Source organism: Eumetopias jubatus, unplaced genomic scaffold (assembly GCF_037043125.1).
Source record: "Eumetopias jubatus isolate StellerSeaLion01/CBP00866 unplaced genomic scaffold, mEumJub1_p1.0 scaffold_1, whole genome shotgun sequence".
NCBI classification, from domain to species: Eukaryota; Metazoa; Chordata; class Mammalia; order Carnivora; family Otariidae; genus Eumetopias; species Eumetopias jubatus.
The window spans coordinates 212,676,465-212,695,748 of record NW_028274807.1 but is presented as its reverse complement, the minus strand read 5'-3'; the positions used below and the strand labels follow the sequence as shown (position 1 = coordinate 212,695,748).

Below are 19,284 nucleotides of genomic sequence, written 5' to 3'. Positions count from 1 at the left end.
TAGGTCTTATTTATTTTTATTTTCTTATTGCATTGGCAAAATAGCAAGAGGGGCATTTTTATTTTGCTCTTGACTTTATAAAAAACGGATCTTGGAATCCACTCTTAAGGAAGACAGCTCTTTGCTTTCCGGAAATTGCTGCTTATCAAATTAAGGAAGTTTTGTCCTGTTCTTTGTTTACCAAGCATTTGTTTTCTTGTGTTTGTCTTTGTCTTCTTCTCCTTCTTCTCCTCCTCCTCCTCCTCCTCCTCCTCCTCCTCCTCCTCCTTCTTCTTCTTCTTCTTCTTCTCCTCCTCCTCCTCCTTCTTCTTCTTCTTTTCTTCTTCTTTTAATGAGTGTTGAATTGATATATCTTGCAGTGTGGAGGAGGCAAAAAATACATTGTGGAAGGAGACAGAACACATGGTACCATTCATGTAAAGGTTCCAGATGAGTAAAACCACCAAACACATTGTCTAAATACATCCATAAAGTTGTTTTAACATCGTAAACACCAAGTTTGAGAGGGCAGTTGCCTTGGGGAAGAAAAGAGAGAAATAAGACCGGAGAAGCTACAAAGGATTGTCAATTACAATTTTTTTTTTCCCCACTGAAAACTTTGTATTGGCTTTTTGGACAGACACAGGAATTTATTTGCTGAAGAAGATGATCCATTGTACTTCTGCTGGAACCAGCGCCCGACCTCCTCTCTGCTGATTCTGTGTCTGGCCCCCATGCAGCCTGTCCGGTGCCTCTTGTGTGATCTTGTCTGATGCTGAAGCCTGGCCTAGTCGGCACCGCACAGTAGTCCAGTTGCACACGCACCCATGCTTGCATCATATCTGATCCCCAGATCAATGTGCTCCTGGATCCCGAAACCGAAGTTTCCAGTATTGGAGAAGCTATTTTTCCTTAACTCATACTCCCGCACCTTTAGACTTCTGTCGGGGATTCCTTCCGCCTTGGCCCCATGGACTGAGCAGTGGGTGGCCATCATTTCATCTCTCCTGCTGCCAAAGGCCCTGACGGTGCATCTAGCTCTGGGGACCATGTGGGGGCTGGCCTGTGCACTGCTCCGGCACCTTGGGCTGTCCGGAGTCAGTCCGTCTCCGCTCTCCCCGACACAGATGTTGAGGCAGGGCTTAGAGACACGAAGTTCCCTCATGGGGTTCTCCTTTTCACCTTGATCCCCCGTTGTGGAGAACAGGAAGAGAAAGTACAATTTATTTCCTTTGAAGAGGATCTGAAATATGTAAAGAAGTCAAAACTCGGTGAAGCAGAGAGGAAATCATGTGGGTTTCTATGTTTGTATTTTTCTGCATACCTTTGTGTGTGCTTAATATTTTTTCCACAATAAAAAAGCAAAGCCCAAACTCAACAGCAACAACCAGTGCATAACATACCCTTTGCATTGAGCTAGGTTCCCTGGTGGGTAGCAAGCCTCCCGTCTCTGGAGAGAATCGAAACCACAGAGTGGTCTTCGCCTTGGAGCTGAATCCTGTGACTTCTGCTTCCTTCCCACACTAGTTCAGACCCCTTGTCCCTGCTATTTAAGTCCTGGTGGGACCTGGCCCCGGCTGACACTCCAGCCCCGGACTACTGCCCCTGAGTCAGTCTCAGCCTCTCCAAGAGTCCCACTCCCAAACTTTGTATATGCTACTATCACAGTGGGAACACTCTCTCATACACCCATCTCCTCCGGAAGAATTCTGACTCCCTCAGGCATCACCTCCTCCAGGAAGCCCTCCCAGATCCTCCAGGCTGAGTCAGATGTCTCCAGTGGTGTTCATATGCCCTGTGCTTCCTAGATTCCTTACATGGTTTTCAAGTCCCTGGTCACATGTTCTGGCCCCCCAGAAGTGCGTCTCTCCTTCTCTGTTCTGGGCTAGAACTACTGGTGAAACGTCTGTGGCCATCCTCATGCCAGGAACCTCTGCTCCCTTTTAATTCCCCTTGCAGTGAATTCTGGGCATGGGACAGGGCTGGACAGCCTCTCCTGGGCTCCCCAAGGCAGCTTCAGCTACAGGCATATCGCAAAGAGACACCTTCCTGCCTCTTTGCCTTTGCCTTGGCTGTGCCCTCTGCCGGGCAGACCCTTCCTTTTTCTGTCAACAACGGACAAGTCCTCACGCCCACTTCCAATGCTACCACTTCCAGAAAACCACCTCTGCTCCTCCGAACGCACTCCCTGTTTCTCCCTCTGTAACGGCTGATGAATCAATGCCACCTACGTCCTTTCCCAAGAACATATTCTGATGAGGTTGTGCAATCCTTGCGGCTTTTTTTTTTTTTTTTTTTTTTTTTCCTGTTTCCTCCCACTGAGCCCACGCGCCTCCTGAGTACCGCTGTCCTGGAGAGCCCCAGAAGGAGGGTGTGCCCTCCCAGAAAGTTCTGGCCCTCAGTAAGATCCTGCTGCTAAGTCAGCTGTGTTGTCTGTTGACGTGGCTCCATTTCTGATGATGAAGGCAAGACGGGTCCTTTGTCTCGGGACAAGGAGACTTCTAGGAAGAGGAGCGGGACCCTCCCATTATTTGGGAAATAACATTCCTCAGCCCTGAATTGTCCTCTGAGCCCTGCTGACTTTTAACATCTGACTTCTCCGCCTCTCTGTACCACAGGCATCTACTCTGATGTGTGCGATTCACGTTTTTTAAATATATGTACTTGGTGTGGTTGTGTGTATTCACATAAATGTCATGGCGCTATGGGTCTCAAGTGTTGCTTCTAGAGACCCTAGGTTAGTGAGATTTAGACGCTAGATCTTTTTTTTTTTTAAGATTTTATTTATTTATTTGGCAGGGGGAGAGCACAGAGGGAGAGGCAGAGGGAGAGGGAGAAGCAGACTCCCCGCTGAGCAGGGAGCCCAATGCGGGGCTCGATTCCAGGACCCCGAGATCATGACCTGAGCTGGAGGCAGACGCTTCACCGACTGAACCACCCAGGTGCCCCTAGATACTAGATCTTATCACTAGTTTGTTTCCGAGTTGTGTAGCCACCGAGTTTTACTTAGTGATGAACCATGAAAACCATGGTAAGGAAAATGGAAAGACTGGCCATCACCTTGGAGACACCTGCATCTGTTCTCTGTAATACATAGAGAACTTCTGTAAATTAATAAGAAAAAACAAACCACTTCTCAGAAGAAGATGAAGGATACAACCAATTTACAGGAAAGCAAACCGGAAGAGTACATCAGCATACAATAGATACTCAAAATTTCAGGAGAAACACAATCTGAAGCCACAGCGAAATTCAATGAGAAGCAGTAAAAGTAGTTTAGAGACTTTTTTTTAACGAAGGGGGGAAAAAAGAGAGGAGGAGAACAGGAGACTGAACATAAAGGAATTAAGGATTTCACTTCTTGGTAAATTAGTTTTTGAAAACAAACACTGGGGGCCCCTTGGGTGGCGCAGTCAGTTTAAGTGTCTGACTCTTGATTTTGGCTCAGGTCATGATCTCAGGGTTGTGAGATCGAGCCCGGCATCGGGCTTTGCACTCAGCAGGGAGTCTGCTTAAGACTGGCTCTCCCTCTGCCCCTCCCCCTGCTCGCTCTCTCTCAAATAAATAAATCTTTAATTTATTTGAGAGAGAGGGAGAGAGGGAGAGAGAGAGAGCATGAGCAGGATGAGAGACAGAGGGAGAAGCAGATTCCCTGCTGAGCAGGGAGCCCAGTGTGGACTCGATTCCAGGATTCCGGGATTCTGGGATCAGGACCGAGCCAAAGGCAGATGCTAAACTGACTGAGATAAAAAAAAAAATAAAAACAAAAAATAAGACAGGGGCGTCTGGCTGACTCAGTCAGTGGAGCATGTGACCCTTGATCTTGGGGTTGTAGGTTTGAGCCCCACGTGGGGTGTAGAGATTACTTTAAAATAAAATCTTTTAAAAATACATAATATTTTAAAAATAAGAGAAGCGGAGAGGAGTGGGGACTTTTTTTTTTTAATGGTGAAATCATTGAAGGGAAAAAATAGCAACAGTGAATTTAGCTGTTTTAAGCAAATTTTAAGTGCTTTTAAACATATTAACGCACATAAGCTTGTAACAGTCCAATGAGGTAGGAACTAATATTACAGACTGGGAACCGGGACAGAGGGAGGCTCCCCCTATGATTAGACAGCTCGGGAATGGGATAGCTGGGGTTTCAACACAGGCAGTTCGACTCCCAACTGGAAAACAATACCAGGTCTTTAAACCAAAAACAGCAGAAAGAGTAAATAAAATCCGTATTGGTGAAAAAGACTAGCAAACAGGGTATACCTGAGATAAGCCTGGAAGGAGAAAGAAGATACAGCAAAAATAGGAAAGCAATGAGAAAAACTGTGAGGCAAACAGAATGTGCACCTGTATGGCTGCAAAATTAAAGATCCAAGAGAAAGAGCTTCTTTACAAAGTGTGACCCAAATAAAAACAGAATTTTGTAAAATGCAGCTTAATTTATTGATCCTTCGTTTGTTGTCTTTTTTTTCTTTTTAAATCAGGCTCCATGCCCAATGTGGGGCTTGAACTCACGACCCTGAGATCAAGGGTGGCGAGCTCCACCAACTGAGCCAGCCAGGTGCCCCCGTTGTTTGTCTTCTTGGTATTTTGACTAAGAAACTCTTCCCACCTGGGTTTTTCCCCCAAAGTTTTGCTTTTCAAATATTTAGGTTTAGACCCACCTGGGCAGGGATTGACTGTCTTATTCACCATTACGTGGCTAGGACCTTCCACAGAGCCCAGCACACAGTAGATACTCAAATCTCTGTTGAATGAATTAATGAGCGGGCCGCTGTGTAGGAGACCGAAGAGCATGAAAACCAGGGATGGGGGGGAGGTATGAGGCCACATGCCCACAGAGGGAATAGAATCCTCTTCCTGCAAAGAAACATAGCATTGGCCTGTGGGCGTCTGGACCCAGAAGGCTGTCTGTATCATTTGTTCGCCAGACCGTGGGCACCGGTCTTCAATAGCGCCGCTGTATATTTGGAGGGAGGAACTGCAGCAGGGGACAGGTAAGACCCAGTTTCCATTTGGCGGGGGGAAGCCTTTCAGTTCCCTCTCCTCCGACATTTGGTTTTTAGGACTCCCAAAGATTCTTGAGCAATTCAAGAGAAAAGAGAGATAATCCGAGATGCCTGCTCATAAAGGGAGAAAGCCACTAATTAGGGGCACCTGGGTGGCTCAATCAGTTAAGTGTCCGACTCTTGATCTCAACTCAGGTCTTGATCTTAAGAGTGTGGGTTCAGGGGCACCTGGGTGGCTCAGATGGTTAAGCGTCTGCTTAGGCTCAGGTCGTGATCCCGGGGTCTTGGGATCGAGCCCCACATCGGGCTCCTGGCTCAGCGGGGAGCCTGCTTCTCCCTCTCCCTCTGCCTCTCTCCCTGCTCATGCTTTCTCTCTCTCTCTCTCTCTCTCTCTCTGTATCTCTGTGTCTCAAATGAATAAATAAAATCTTAAAAAAAAAAAAGAGTGTGGGTTCAAGGGGCGCCTGGGTGGCTCAGTTGGTTAAGCATCTGCCCTGGGCTCAGGTCATGATCCCAAGATCCTGGGATCACACCCCACGTCAGGCTCTCTGCTGGGCAGGGAGCCTGCTTCTCCCGCTCCCCCCGCTTGTGTGCTCTCTCTCTCTCTCTCTGTCAAATAAATAAATAAAATCTTGAAAAAAAAAAGAGTGTGAGTTCAAACCCCACAGTGGGCTCCATTCTGGGTGTGGTGCCTACTTTAAAAAAAAAAAAAAAGCCACTTCTTAGAAAAAGAAATGAATTTATGGAACAGTTAATTCTAGTAATGTGGTAACTGGAATTCTCGGGTTAACGTCTGACTTCTGTGAGAGCTAACATTTTGGCTTCATATTCTTCACTATATTCATAGCTCCCAGGACCATGTCTGGCACCTAGGAGTCATTAAATGAATGTTTGTGAAATCAGTGAGAGTAACTCTGTGAGTTTATCCTTGCTCACCGCACATTAGCCACATTCCCCTTACAAGCCAGCAGGTTCCCATCTCTGGCTGGCATATGCTTCTTCCAGTATGTTCAGGGCTATTCCCTTGCTTTGTTTGGATCTCTGCTTAAATGTTTCCCCTCCCTTCCTTCCTTTCTGGCTTTACTGAAATACGGTTCACATACCATACAACTCACCCTTACCATTCAATGGTTTTTATTATAGTCACACGATGTGCATCCATCACCACAACCAATGTAAGAACATTTCATAATCCCAAAAAGAAGTCCCGTACCCCTGGCCATCACCAGTTTCTCCCATCACTCCCAGCTCCTGGCAACTACTAATCTAGTTTCTACCTCAATAGATTTACCTATTCTGGACATTTCTTGTACATGGAGTCATACAATCTGTGGCCTTTTGTGTCTGGTTTCTTTCATTTAGCAACATGTTTTCAAGGTTTGTCCACATTCCAGCACCTATCAATGTTTCTTTCCTTTTTTTTTTTTTTTTTAAGATTTTGTTTGAGAGAGAGCACAAGGAGGAACAGAGGGTGAGGGACAAGCAGACTCTACACTGAGCACAGAGCCCGATCTCCCCTGAGATTCTTTTTTTTTTTTTAAGATTTTATTTATTTATTTGAGAGAGAACACACACAAGCAGGAGAGGCAGAGGGAGAAGCAGGCTCCCTCTGAGCAGGGAGCCTGATGCGGGACTCGATCCCAGAACCCTGGGATCATGACCTGAGCCGAAGGCAGATGCTCAACCAACTGAGCCATCCAGGCGCCCTTCCCCTGAGATTCTGACCTGAGCCAAAATCAAGAGTCAGATGCTTAATCGACTGAGCCACACAGGCATCCCAGGACTCCATTCCTTTTCCTGGCCAAATAATGTTCCATTGAATGGATATATCACATTTTATTTACCCATTCACCAGTTGGTGGACATTTGTCTCAGTTCCACTTTTGGGCTATTTGCTGTGAACATTCATGCTCAAGTTTTTGTGTGGATACTTTTTTTGTTTGTTCTGTTTTTTATTTTATTTGGCAGAGAGAGAGCAGGAGAGCACAAACAGTGGGAGCATCAAAGGGAGAGGGAGAAGCAGGCCCCCCCCATCCAACAGGGAGCCCGAAGTGGGGCCCAATCCCAGGACCTAGGAACCATGACCTGAGTTGAAGGCAGACGCTTAACCAACTGAGCCACCCAGGCGCCCCTGTGGATACATTTTCAATTCTCTTAGGTAGGTACCTAGGAGTGCAACTGCTGGGTCATGTGGTCATTCTAAGGTGAACTGTTTGAGAAACTGTCAAACTGTTTTCCAAAGAAATGTTGCTTTTTCAGAAAGGCCTTTCCTGACCATCCTACCTAAAACAGCTGCCCCAATCACATCTCCTTCCTCTGATTTATCCCTGGGGGGACAGCACAGTACAATGTATATATTTATCACTCTAAGACATGATAATACCTGGTGCATATTTGTTCATTTGTTAATTGTTTTCCCTTCCCACGATTGTAATCTCCACAAAAACCAAATGTTTTTGCCAATTTTGTACCTTGCCGAATCTCCAGTGCCTAGAAAAGTGCCTGACACGGAGTAGCTCATGACAAACATGAGGTGTCCCAGAAGCCACAGGAAGGAGGATGTGGCCACTTATGTAAACATATACCAGAGAAATCCACAAGAACCCCACAATCTGGGTGCCCTGAGGAAGCTGTTGGAGCAGGGAAGCCAGAGCCCTGCGGAAGCTATAGGGTCAGAGGCCAGATGGTTGTGTTGAGGCCTGAGTGGAGGCTGAGGTTCTGGAGAGTCACACTTCCAAGAATGCTGATGCCGAAAGTAAAAAAGAGCTGCCTGTCCTCGGTCTGGAAGCGTTCTCTGACGCACCCACTGCCCTCCCGGGGCGCCTGGGGAGAGCGGACCCCCTCACAGTTCATCCCAGATTCCATCAAAACTGCTGTGTCTGCTTGGGGTGCAAGGGTGTGCTTGTCCAGGTTGATGGCTGTTTCGGTTATCTGATGCCCTATAACAAGCTAGCCCACAAATCCGTGGCTTAAAACACAGCAATCTAATTGTTCCCAATTCCGTGGGTTGACTGACGTGGTTCCTTCCCTGGCCTTGCTCTGAATCATCCCGGTGGTTCGATTTGCATGGGAAACAGCTGGAAGGGCCAAGAGGAACTTTGGTGCTGGAGGCCGGCTGGACCGCCTTCCCAGTATCACAAAACTAAGCCAGATTCTCTAATATGGCAGCAGGCACCATCCCAGGAGCATGAAGGCGGAAGCCGCAAGGCATGCTGGGGCCAAGGCTGGGAAGTCACGTGGAGCTGCTGCTATACACTGATTGGTTAAAGCAAGTCACAGGATCAGTGGACATTCCAGCGGGATGGAGAAGAGACTCCACCTCTGGTTGGGAGGAAGAACGGTCACATCCAGAGACACGGGTGTAGCCAAGAGGAAGGAATTTGTGGCCAGGATTTTTCAGTCTCACAATAACTGAGAGAAGAGTAACTGTAGCGGGAGCTACGTGACCTTGGATTAGAGCACCAGCACTTCTTGGCTGGGGGGCTTCCACGAGCCACCTTCCTCTCTGAGCTTCGGGTTCCTGCCCATCTCAGAGAAGCAATCTAGCGTTATCATCATGTTGATAGTCATCTTTTTAGGTTACCCCCCAGGAAAACGAGCTACAAATCAACAATTCTTAAATCTTTTCTGGCAGACTCTCTCCCTGAACATGGATAACTTCATTTACTAGGGGTCCCAGTTGACCTTGGATGGCAACGAGGAGTGAGGATGATAATGTCAGCGACAAGAACAGCTACCTCTTAGGGATCCCTGTCAGGCTGTGCGTGTTACTCTGCTGATCTCTTGATACAGACTAGGAGTCTTTGGGCCACCCCAGAAGCAGAGTTTAAGACTTTGAAATTTTGTAGCTTACATGGGGGGGGGGGTGATTCTAGAGGCCCCAAGAAGAAACTAAGGAAATGGGACAGGGAGAAGAGTCAATTCAGGGTGTGCTCATGAGCAGGTACTCCTGTGGGCAACTAGAGCTCAATCCCCCTGGGCACCTCTGGAAGACAGTTTAGAACACGCGACTCGGAGTCATCCTAACCCAGAACGTTAACTCTCTTGCACATCCAGCCTGCCCTCCACTTTGATGAAAGTACAAAACCCCTCGGGCAAAGAGTTCCAGGAGTTTACAGTAGGAGAAGTGAATGCCAAAGGAATGTGGACAGGGCACTGACAACTCTTTACTGCTTCCATTTTGTAGAGGAGGAACTCTAGGCTTATAGTGACACTACCAAGAATCAACCCCAGGCTCTTTTTTCTCCAGAGCCCTGCTCTTTACCACTCTGCTATACCTTTTTAGACTTCAAGTTGCCTCTAGTTTAACATTTCAAACTGATATGCCCCCCCCCAAGTGAACTTCAATTATAAGATCTCACACCTTCTACAAAATTAACTCAAACTGTATCAAAGATCTAAATGTAAAACCCAACACTATAAAATTTCTGGGAAGAACATAGGAGAAATTTTTGGATTGGGCAAAGATTTCCTAGCTAGAACACCAAAAGCAAAATCCATGAAAGAAAAATGGATAAATTGAAAAATGTAGAACTTTGCTCTTTGAAAGACGCTGTTAATGGGACACCTGGGCGGCTCAGTCGGTTGAGGTCATGATCCCAGAGTCCTGGGATCGAGTTCCACATCAGGCTCCTTACTCAACAGGGACCCTGCTTCTCCCTCTGCCTCCTGCTTTCCCTCCTTGTGAGCTCTCTCTCTCTCTGACAAATAAGTATATAAAATCTTTAAAAAAAAAGAAATTAGTCCTTAAAAAAAAATGAAAGACGCTGTTAAGAGAATGAAAAGAAAAAAAAAACACAGACTAGGAGAAAAGATTGGAAAGCCACATATCTGATAAAAGATTTGTTACAAGAATATATAAATAACTCTCAAAACAATAAGAAAAGAAGCAACCCATTTTTTAAAAACACTCACAACTGAAGTGTTTTTATTTTATGGACAATGAGTTAGCATTGTAGGTATCTCAGATATTGGCAATTAAGGTAGGTCTCTTGGAAGGAAGTTCACTCAATCCAACTTAGTGAAGCCTGGATCCTTTGCATACTGACAGAGACACTGACGGAGACACTGACAGCACATAATGAGGCCATATTTCCAGATCAGATGGTGCCAATTTGAACAGACACAGTGAGAATGACAAAGAAAGCCAAACTTCCTTGCATGGCTCCAGTAGAGCTACTGGGGACCCATCTTTCTCTCTCAGATGGAACAAGGCAACCCATTTCTTTAAATGGGCAAAAGATCCGAAGAGACAGGGCACCAAAGAAAATACTCAGGTGGCAAAGAAGCATATGAAAAGATGCTCCACATCATTAATCATCAAGGAAATGCCAATTAAAAATCACACTACGCAAATAAGAGAATGGCCAAAATTAAAAAGACTGACCATGCCATGTGCTGGCAAGAATGTGGGAGGAAACGGAACTCTCATGAATCACTGGTGGGAGTGAAAAATGGCCCAGCCATTTTGGAAAATAATTTGGCAGTTTCTTAAAAAATGAAACATACCTACCATATAATGCAATCATCTACTCCTAGGTATATACCCAAGAGAAATGAGAGCATATATGCACGAAAATACTTGCTCACAAAAGTTCACAGCAGTTTTATTCATGATAGCCATAACTGGAAACAGTCCAAATGCCCACCAGCAGGTGAGTATATAATCAAACTGGCATATCCATGCAATGGAATTTTACACAGCAGTAGGAAGGAATGAAGTGTTAATGCAACGACGTGGATGAATCTCAAAATAATTATGCTGAGCGAATGAAGCCAGTCTCAAGAAGTTACATGCTGTATGATGCCATTTATACAAAATTCTAGAAAATGCAAACAAATCTAAAGACAAAAAGCAGATCAGTGGTAGATGGGGGATAAAGAGGGAGGCTTACCAAGCAGCACAGGAAACTTTGGATGATGATGGTTGTATTCACCATCCAGTATGATGGTTTCATGGGTTAGTCAAAACTCACCAAACTGTACACTTTAAATATGTACATTTTAGGGTCACCTGGGTGGCTCAGTTGGTTAAGTGTCTGACTTCAGCTTGGGACATGTTCCCAGGGTCCTAAGATCGAGCCCCGAGTTGGGCTCCCTGCTCCACTCATTCTCTCTCTCTCTCCTCTCAAATACATAAAATCTTAAAAAAAAAAAAAATCACAACCATGGGGCACCTGGGTGGCTCAGATGGTTAAACATCTGCCTTCGGCTCAGGTCATGATCATGATCCCTGCTGAGCAGGGAGCCTCCTTCTCCCTCTCCCTCTGCCTGCTGCTCCCCCTGTTTGTACTCTCTCCCTAATAAAAAAATAAAAAATCTTTTAAAAAATTGTTTAAAAAATAATCACAACTTTTGACTTAAAACCATGGGGTCTTGGGGCGCCTGGGTGGCTCAGTCATTAAGCATCTGCCTTTAGCTCAGGTCATGATCCCAGGGTCCTGGGATTGAGCCCTGCATCGGGCTCCCTGCTCGGCAGGAAGCCTGCTTCTCCCTCTCCCACTCCCCCTGCTTGTGTTCCCTCTCTTGCTGGGTCTCTCTCTGTCAAATAAATAAATAAAAATCTTTTAAAACAAAAAAACCATGGGGTCTTAGTCGCCTGCTATCTGTGAACAGGACCAAGATTATTTCTAAAGAAACATTTGAGTCTATCATTGAAAATTCCTGCAGGGTGTGTGTGATTGAGTGCCAGTGATAGATGCCTCCCCAGATCCATTGAAGCCCGTGGCTAGCCCCAACTGGTGTTCCACACTGGTCCAGTAATACAGGACCACAGCAATGTCTTTAGTAAACATAGACTCCATTACATTAAATAGTATCCTGTACTTGTGTAGTAAATTAAATATTTCACCGTACATTCACCGCTGTCTTCTACATCACCACAGAAACATAATGAATTGGGTAACAAAAGCTCTATCACTTGTTGATGCTAAGGATGAAGAAATGGGGTACCAAGAGAGTAAATTATTTGCCTGAAGTTATCATCTGGCTCACTGGTGACATTTTACATGTCCTGATTCCATATGAGGCATAGTTTCTCCCACTGTACTTAAATGATTTCCTCTCGGCTCAGGATTCTCATTTAGAGAGTGAGCATCAGGGACAGACCCCTCTCAGGTAACCACCAAAGCCCGTGGCTCGCCCCTCACTCAGCCAGCTTCTTTCTGTGGTCTCAAACTCACTGCTTCCAGAAACTTGTTAAAAGCACCCCAACAGTGGGGACGGCCATTAGCTTTGAGTTAAGGAGAGCCTGCTTTCCCTAAAACCACACCTGACCATGAAGCCGCCCATGTCGGCCCAAAGGTAGAAAATTGCTATTGTATTTATGGAAAGTTCGATGGGGACTTGGTCTACACATCTGTTGGAGAGATTCCTCTGTACAAATTTGCTGCACATTCTCAGCTGTCTGACCCTACTTTCCTGCTGCATTTATCAAAAGCCCGATATCTCTGGCTAAATTTTGTGCACTAGACTCATCTCTTAGATTCATGTTCCCTTCCTGATCCTCATTTCTCTTTTGCCTCTGTCTTTTCATCTTTTTTTTTTTTTAAGATTTTATTTATTTGAGAGAGAACATGAGTGGGGGGAAGAGCAGAAGGAGAGAGAGAGATAAGCAGACTCCCTGCTGAGCAGGGGGCTTGATGTGGGGCTCCATCCCAGGACCCCAGGATCATGACCTGAGCCAAAGGCAGATGCTTAACCAACTGAGCCACCCAGGCGCCCCATCCTCTGCCTTTTCATCTTCTTTTATCATGTCTGTCTCATTTCTTTCTGAAACAAGGTAGGAAAATAGGCATTGAGTGAAATTTTTAAATAAAAGGTGGATAATGTTTATTTCTGAGGGTTGTTGAGAGGATTTGGGAAGGTGGGATGTGTTCATGCATCTACTGGAGGGGCTGGAATGTGGGAAGTGCTTGATAAAAAAATAGTAATATTTGTCCTTCTCAGTGAGGCTCACTTACCAGCCACTGCCCCAGCCCCAGCACCCCAAGCCTTTTATACTGCTTGACTTTTCCTTACCTTTTTTTTCATGGCACTTATGACTTATTATATGACATTAGGGTTCTGACCCTCGGCATTATTTTTTATTGTTATGTTAATCACCATACATTACATCATTAGTTTTGGATGTCGTGTTCCATGATTCATTGTTTGTACATAACACCCAGTGCTCCATGCAGAACGTGCCCTCCTCAATACCCATCACCAGGCTAACCCATCCCCCTACCCCCCTCCCCTCTAGAAACCTCAGTTTGTTATTCAGAGTCCATCATCTCTCCTGGTTCATCTCCCCCTCTGACATACTCCCCTTTTCTTCCTCTCCTGTTATCTTCTTCTTTTTCTTTTTTCTTAAAATATGTTGCGTTATTTGTTTCAGAAGTACAGATCTGTGATTCAACGGTCTTGCACAATTCACAGCGCTCACCGTAGCACATACCCTCCCCAATGTCTATCACCCAGCCACCCCATCCCTCCCACCCCCCCACTACTCCAGTAACACTCAGTTTCTTTCCTGAGATTAAGAGACCCTCGGCATTATTGACATTAGGGGGCGGATCATTCCTCACTCTGCAGTCTGTCCTGTGTGTTAGGGGATGTTTAGCAGCATCCCTGGTCTCCACCCCCTAGATGTCAGTAGCACCTACCCTCCCAAACTGTGATAACCACAAACGTCTCCAGACACAGCCCAATGTCTCCTGGGGGGCATAATCACCCCCGGTTGAGAACCACTATGCTATACAACTTGCTTTTTCATTATGTTCATTATTTATTTGTCTGTCTCTCTCTACCTGCACCTAGAACGTGTGCTCCGAGAAGGAAGGAATTTGCTTCTTTTGGGGCATTGATACACACCCAATTCCTCGATTGATGCCTGGCACACGGTAGCTGTCCAATATTTACTGAAAGAATGAATGAACATTTAGTGGGTTTTGTGCACAGGGATGGTGCCAGGCCTTGGAGTGCATAACCTCATGTCTTTATCTCAGAATCCTTTGGAGGAAGGACCTGTCAATGTCCCCCTTTTCACAGAGGAGAGAAACCGAGGCTTCTTGAAGCTACATACATACACCCCTCCACCCACCCACCTAATAATAGACTCCAGAAGATTAGCTGGCCACAACCCAACAAACATCTATGTTCTCCCTTCTGGCCAAGAAGGATTGAATTAAGGTCAGGGGCCACTTCAGCCTCCAGAAACCTGCAGGGAAGTTGAGGAGGGAAGCTGAGCTGGCCCAGCAGGCTTTCTCAGGAACCCCCTGGAAGGGGCCAGAACTTGGCTGGGTTCAGCCTGTTCCTCTCAGGAGGAAGCCTGGCTCCAGACCTATAAGAGATGGGAGTGAGCTCCAAAATGAAGCCCCCAGCACCAGTCTGGAGATGTTGCTGCAGCTGCCTGGCTAGGGAGAATGGAACTGCACACAGACACATAGACACACACACACACACACACACACACACACACACACACACACACACACACCACCACCACCACCACCACTCTCCACTCCTTCTACCCTGCTCAACCCCCTTCTACCCCTCACCTCTGACTCCACTGCCCCCATCCCACTTCATACTTACCCCTAAACAGGCCCAGACCAGGAAGGGCCCAGCGCTTTGATTGGTCTATGGGTCCCAGTACCAGAAACTGAGAGGAAGGAGACAGGAAGGAAGGAAAGGAGTAGGCGGGACTGGGAGGGGGCTACATTTATATCTATGCCCAGGGCTGGGCGGCTGCTCACCATGGACACTGTCAGGTACAGCAAGTGGGTCGGCGGGCTTGAGGAAGTCCCTGGAGGTATGAGCAATGGGGCTGCTTCACCAGCTTGGGTCTCTCTGGTCAGTGGTTTGGAGTTTGTTGGGGAAGGGAGAGGAACAGCCAAGAGGGGGTCCAAGTAGTGGGTGCAGGAGAGACACCACAGGCGCTAGAAGTAGCTGGACCTGGATTCTAATCCTAACTCTGCCACTTAGAGCTTGTGTGACCATGAGCAAGTCACTTAATTTCTCTGAATCTCAGTTCCTTGGGAGGAACTCAAGCGCCCAGGGCTCTATCCTCAGGGCGCAGAGACCCAGGGCGGTCCTGGGGCAGGAGGGACCCAGGAGTCCATCTGTGTTATCCTAGGGCACTGGGGACGCTGGGGATGGAGACTCCTCTTCATGGGCCTGGTTCTGGTGGTAGCCACAGTCCTCTGGGCCCTCATTCTGAGCATCCTAATTTCTAAAGGTGAGTGACCACATAATGAGGGGAGGTTGTGTCAAGCCACCCTGGGGACTTAGACCTTCCCTCTGTCTCAGGACTCGCCAGCTGGGTTCTGGACCCCTGCCTGGGTCTGAGTGTGAACGCGTGTGAGCAGAGTTTGTGCACATCTTTGGGCTGTGTGCACCCACAGGTGTATGTCAGCGCGTGCATGAATGTGGGTGCATGTCCCCATGTGCTTGTCTCCCCTGGGTGTGTGCACATCACGCGTGCTGTATGCCTGCCCACCCCTTCTGTGCGTCCCAAGACTGGGGGCCCCTGCACCCCATGGGCGAGGGGAGAGTTCCCGAGTCCCAGGGCCGCACCTGCAGGAGCCTCTTCTCCTCAGCCTCCACAGAGCGAGGGGCGCTGCTTGGCCACCAGGACCTGCTGCGGACAAACGGTGCGTGCAGAACGGCGACTCTTAGCCGCCCCCCCTACCCCGGGGCGTGCGGGGCCGGAGTGTTTAGGACCCTGGAGATAGGGTAGTGGGTGGGTGGGGACCCCTCGGTCCCGGGGGCTGGTCCCGGAACCGGGAAGGGTGTCCTGTGAGCCCCCGCAGGTGACCTGGAGTGTTTGTGGGGCGGGCGGGGATCCCTGCAGCCTCGGAGCAGACGGCGGCGCTGGGTGCTTTGAACCAGGAAGTCCGAGCCTGCAACAGCTGCTGTGAGACACGCGTGCTGGGGGCCGGGCTTGGGCCGGGATTGGAGGCGGCGAGCGGGGGCGGGGTTTGCGGCAGGTGGGGGCCCGACGGGTGGGTTACTGACGTCCCGCCGCCGGTCCTTCTCCCCTTTCGCCCCTCCTTCCCAGGCTTGGGGACACAGGCGCTGCTGCAGAGGGCACGCACCGAGCTTGGGGAGGCGCAGGCGAAGCTGATCCAGCAAGAGAGTGCCCTGAAAGAACTGAGCGATCGCGGTGAGAGCTGGACATTGCCTCGACCCCTGATCCCTCATCCCGGCTGTCACTCGACAGTATGTGCACATACTGACACCAGTCCTGGTTAGGGTTACCGCGACCCTATCCTGTGACCCTGACCTCTGACAGCTGGACTCTGATCTTGATCACAACTCCTAACCCCAACCGCAACTTGGCCCGGGCCGGCGAGAACAGTCCTTGACCGTGATGTCATTCCTGACCATGATCCTGACCACGGACATGGATGCTGACCTTTAACTAGTCATGACCCTGCTCCTGACCCTGACCTGAACTATAACCTGAAGCCCCTTAACTTCGCAGTGACCCAGAGCTTGGCTGAAGCGGGCAGGGACCGCGAGGACATCCGCAGTGAGCTGTTCAGGGCTCTAGAGGCCGTCCGGCTGGGGAACAGTGAGCAAGACAGAGGGGAGAGAGGGAGGGGGCAAATGGACCCTACCTGTGTGCCTCGGGGTTCCTTGATCCGCCCTGTCCTGCCCCTTGACCTTGGCCTCTTCTCTGCTCCTCCACCCCTAGACCTCGGGGGGTCCACCTCTCCGGCCCCCCGGTTCTTTCCGTCTGCTCTACCGGGGAGCAGTTCACGTCTTTGACTCTTGCCCCCCCACAGGGTCCTGTGAGGAGTGCCCCGCATCATGGCTGCCCTTCCAGGGCTCCTGCTACCTTTTCTCCGTCCAGCAGGCCACGTGGGAGGAGTCGCAGCGCAACTGCGCAGGCGCAGGAGCACACTTGGTGATTGTCGGGGACCTGGATGAGCAGGTGCGCAGCCCCCACCCCGCCGCTGTCCCAGGCGGGGGGGGGGGGGGGGCGGGATTCACCTGAGGGGGCGTGGCCCGGGGAGAGGGGCGAGGTCGACTCAGCCTGCTCGCTCTCCTTTCCCGCGCAGGGCTTCCTGAGTCAGAACACGCGAGGCCGAGGTTACTGGCTGGGCCTGAGGGCGGTGCGCCGCGCGCGCAAGATCCAGGGCTACCAGTGGATAGACGGAGTCTCGCTCAGCTTCAGGTGAGGGAAGGGACTTGGAGAGAGGGAGAGGCCAGCCCCTACGGGAAGTGCCTTGGCCGGATCTCAGGCACTCGGTTGGGATGGGCAGGCCAGGCCCCCAGGACCTGGCTGAGGGTTAAATTCCGGGAGTTAGAAAGTGATATCCCAGGTGCATGCTCAGATTAGACCCTCAGGGTGTCGAGGTTAGACCCAAGCAAAAAACAGGGTAGATCCTCAGGGCTGGACGCCAGGCCCATCCTGACTCCCAGAAACACCCCCGACAAACCTCTGCAGCCACTGGAACGTGGGGGAGCCCAATGACTCTATGGGGCGTGAGGACTGCGCTATGATGCTACGCACGGGGATGTGGAACGACGCACCGTGCAACAACGAGAGGGACAACTGGATCTGTGAGAAGAGGCGCAGCTGCTGACCCCGCCCAGTGCCCGCAAGCCGCACCCCGAGCGCGATCGCCTGAGCTGTTCACCGTCCTGGCGCCGCCCACCGCCATTGATTTTTTCCCCCCCCTCCACCCATGACTACTGAGAACCGTCCCACCCAACCCAGGCAGGTACGGGCACTGGGACCTCCACTCCAACCTCACCAGGAGCCCTCACACAGACATAACCAGGCCTCCACCCCCACCCAAATCCCGGCTCAGCCGGTCCACGGCCCCACCTCCCTCCTCCCTAACCAAAGCAAGGCAACTCAGGGATGGAGCTGTTTGGTTTTCTTGCATTTTTCCCCGGACTGGGAGACATCACATATAGGGGTTTGGGGAGCTGTCTTCTCAGCCCTAGGAAGCATCAATAAATGCTTGAGAAATGAATCTGGGTCCGTGGCTTTGGTGAGCTGTTCTAAGTTTTATCCCGGAGACCCTAATATTAGCCCTGTGAGTGACCCTGGCCTCTCCTGGCCCTATGATGTCCCACAGCTCCGTGAGTAACCTGCACTTGGCCAGGATGGCTGTCAGGCACTAGGCACACAGGGATGACTCAGACCCAGTGCTTCCCCCCCCCCCACTCCTGATCTAGCTGGGCACAGGAACAAGGTGACCAGTGACTCAGAGGAGGAATACACGAATGCCACGTGCTGCATTTGGAGGAGCCACACCTCCAGGGGAGGAACCATGCTGCAATACTGCAGGGGTGGCCCCTCCTTGAGGGTATTGTCACCCCACCATGGAGATCTGACAGTCTGAGTCAAGGCCCTGAGGCAGGTGGGAGTGGGGCTGCCTGAATCTGAGGAGCAGGTCCCTCTGTCTTGGGCACCTAGGTTCTGTGGCCACTGGGTGGAGCGACCAGGAAGTACATCCCAGAGAAGATGGACTTTTCGAGGAACAATGGGATTTGCAAGCAGAGGGTGTTGGGCTGTGTGAGTATGGCTGAACCCATTTTGCGGGGTGCAGGGTGCACTGAGCCTGGCTTTATCAGCTGGGGACTTTTGATCTGAATTCACCCTGCACTCCCAAAGTTTCCTGCTCCGGTCCTGGAGACCTGGGGGCTCTCCCAGAATTTCTAGTGGAGACAGGTCCAACTGAGGGGAAGGACAGGCTAGCAACCTTTAGTTCTGGGCAGCCCTTCGGGAGCCCCCAGGCTGCCCAGCCATGAGAGCAGCAACTGAACAGGCAGAAGAGGGAACACCACCCAGACTCCCTGGCCAAAGGAGACCTTCCAGTGAACCCCAATCCTTCTCTGGGTGCTGTACTACTGCAGCCCAGAGCGAGGCACTAACCAGGCCCAGGAGCCACCTGAGTCCTGGACAGATAGCATACCTACTGGACTGTTGGCCAGACTGCTGGATTTCCAGACAGTCGGCTTGGAGGAGTCTATGAGTTTTCCAGAGCTGCTGTAACAAATGACCACCAGCTTGGTGGCTTAAAAAACAACATACATTCTCCTACAGCTCTGCAAGTCAGAAGTCCAAAATTAGATTTACTGGGCCAAAATCAAGGTGTCACCAGGACCAGGCTCCTCTGGAAATTCCAGGGGAGAAACTGTTTCTCTGCCTTTTCTAGCTTCTAGAACTTCATTCCTCACCTTCCCTGGCTCATGGCCCCTTCTTGCATATTTAAAGTCAGTAGGGCAGTATCTTGCTTCACATCACATTGCCTTCTTCTGTGTCAAATCTCCCTCTGCCTCCCTTCTTATAAGAATG

The 19,284-nt window shown here is 49.4% G+C and overlaps 1 protein-coding gene and 1 pseudogene across 3 annotated transcripts; one reads left to right on the top strand and one right to left on the bottom strand.

The window, feature by feature from the left end:
• Window positions 1-343: 343 nt before the first annotated feature.
• On the bottom strand, window positions 344-12,275 carry LOC114200852 (large ribosomal subunit protein uL5 pseudogene; annotated as a pseudogene).
• On the top strand, window positions 4,688-17,956 carry CLEC4G (C-type lectin domain family 4 member G). 3 transcript variants are annotated; one of them, XM_028093225.2, is made up of 10 exons: window positions 4,688-4,973; window positions 6,954-7,143; window positions 15,103-15,204; window positions 15,566-15,619; window positions 15,820-15,882; window positions 16,027-16,131; window positions 16,453-16,542; window positions 16,757-16,905; window positions 17,033-17,148; window positions 17,422-17,956. In XM_028093225.2, exons 3-10 carry the CDS (start codon window positions 15,138-15,140, stop codon window positions 17,558-17,560), a joined length of 783 nt encoding a protein of 260 aa, XP_027949026.1. In that variant the 5' UTR covers window positions 4,688-4,973; window positions 6,954-7,143; window positions 15,103-15,137; the 3' UTR covers window positions 17,561-17,956. The 3 variants fall into 3 exon arrangements, with proteins under 3 accessions (XP_027949026.1, XP_087873726.1, XP_027949025.2); XM_088017600.1 differs by lacking the exon at window positions 6,954-7,143; XM_028093224.2 differs by lacking the exons at window positions 4,688-4,973; window positions 6,954-7,143 and adding an exon at window positions 14,697-14,778.
• The last annotated feature ends 1,328 nt before the right edge of the window (window positions 17,957-19,284 follow it).

What these genes read in the sequence shown, in the direction of transcription:
- CLEC4G (XM_028093224.2), top strand. Translation starts at nt 14,697, where the DNA reads ATGCCCAGGGCTGGGCGGCTGCTCACCATGGACACTGTCAGGTACAGC. An exon ending in GCTTGAGGAAGTCCCTGGAG is followed by an intron (nt 14,779 to 15,102) that starts GTATGAGCAATG and finishes GTGTTATCCTAG; the next exon opens with GGCACTGGGGACGCTGGGGA. An exon ending in GGAGTCTCGCTCAGCTTCAG is followed by an intron (nt 17,149 to 17,421) that starts GTGAGGGAAGGG and finishes AAACCTCTGCAG; the next exon opens with CCACTGGAACGTGGGGGAGC.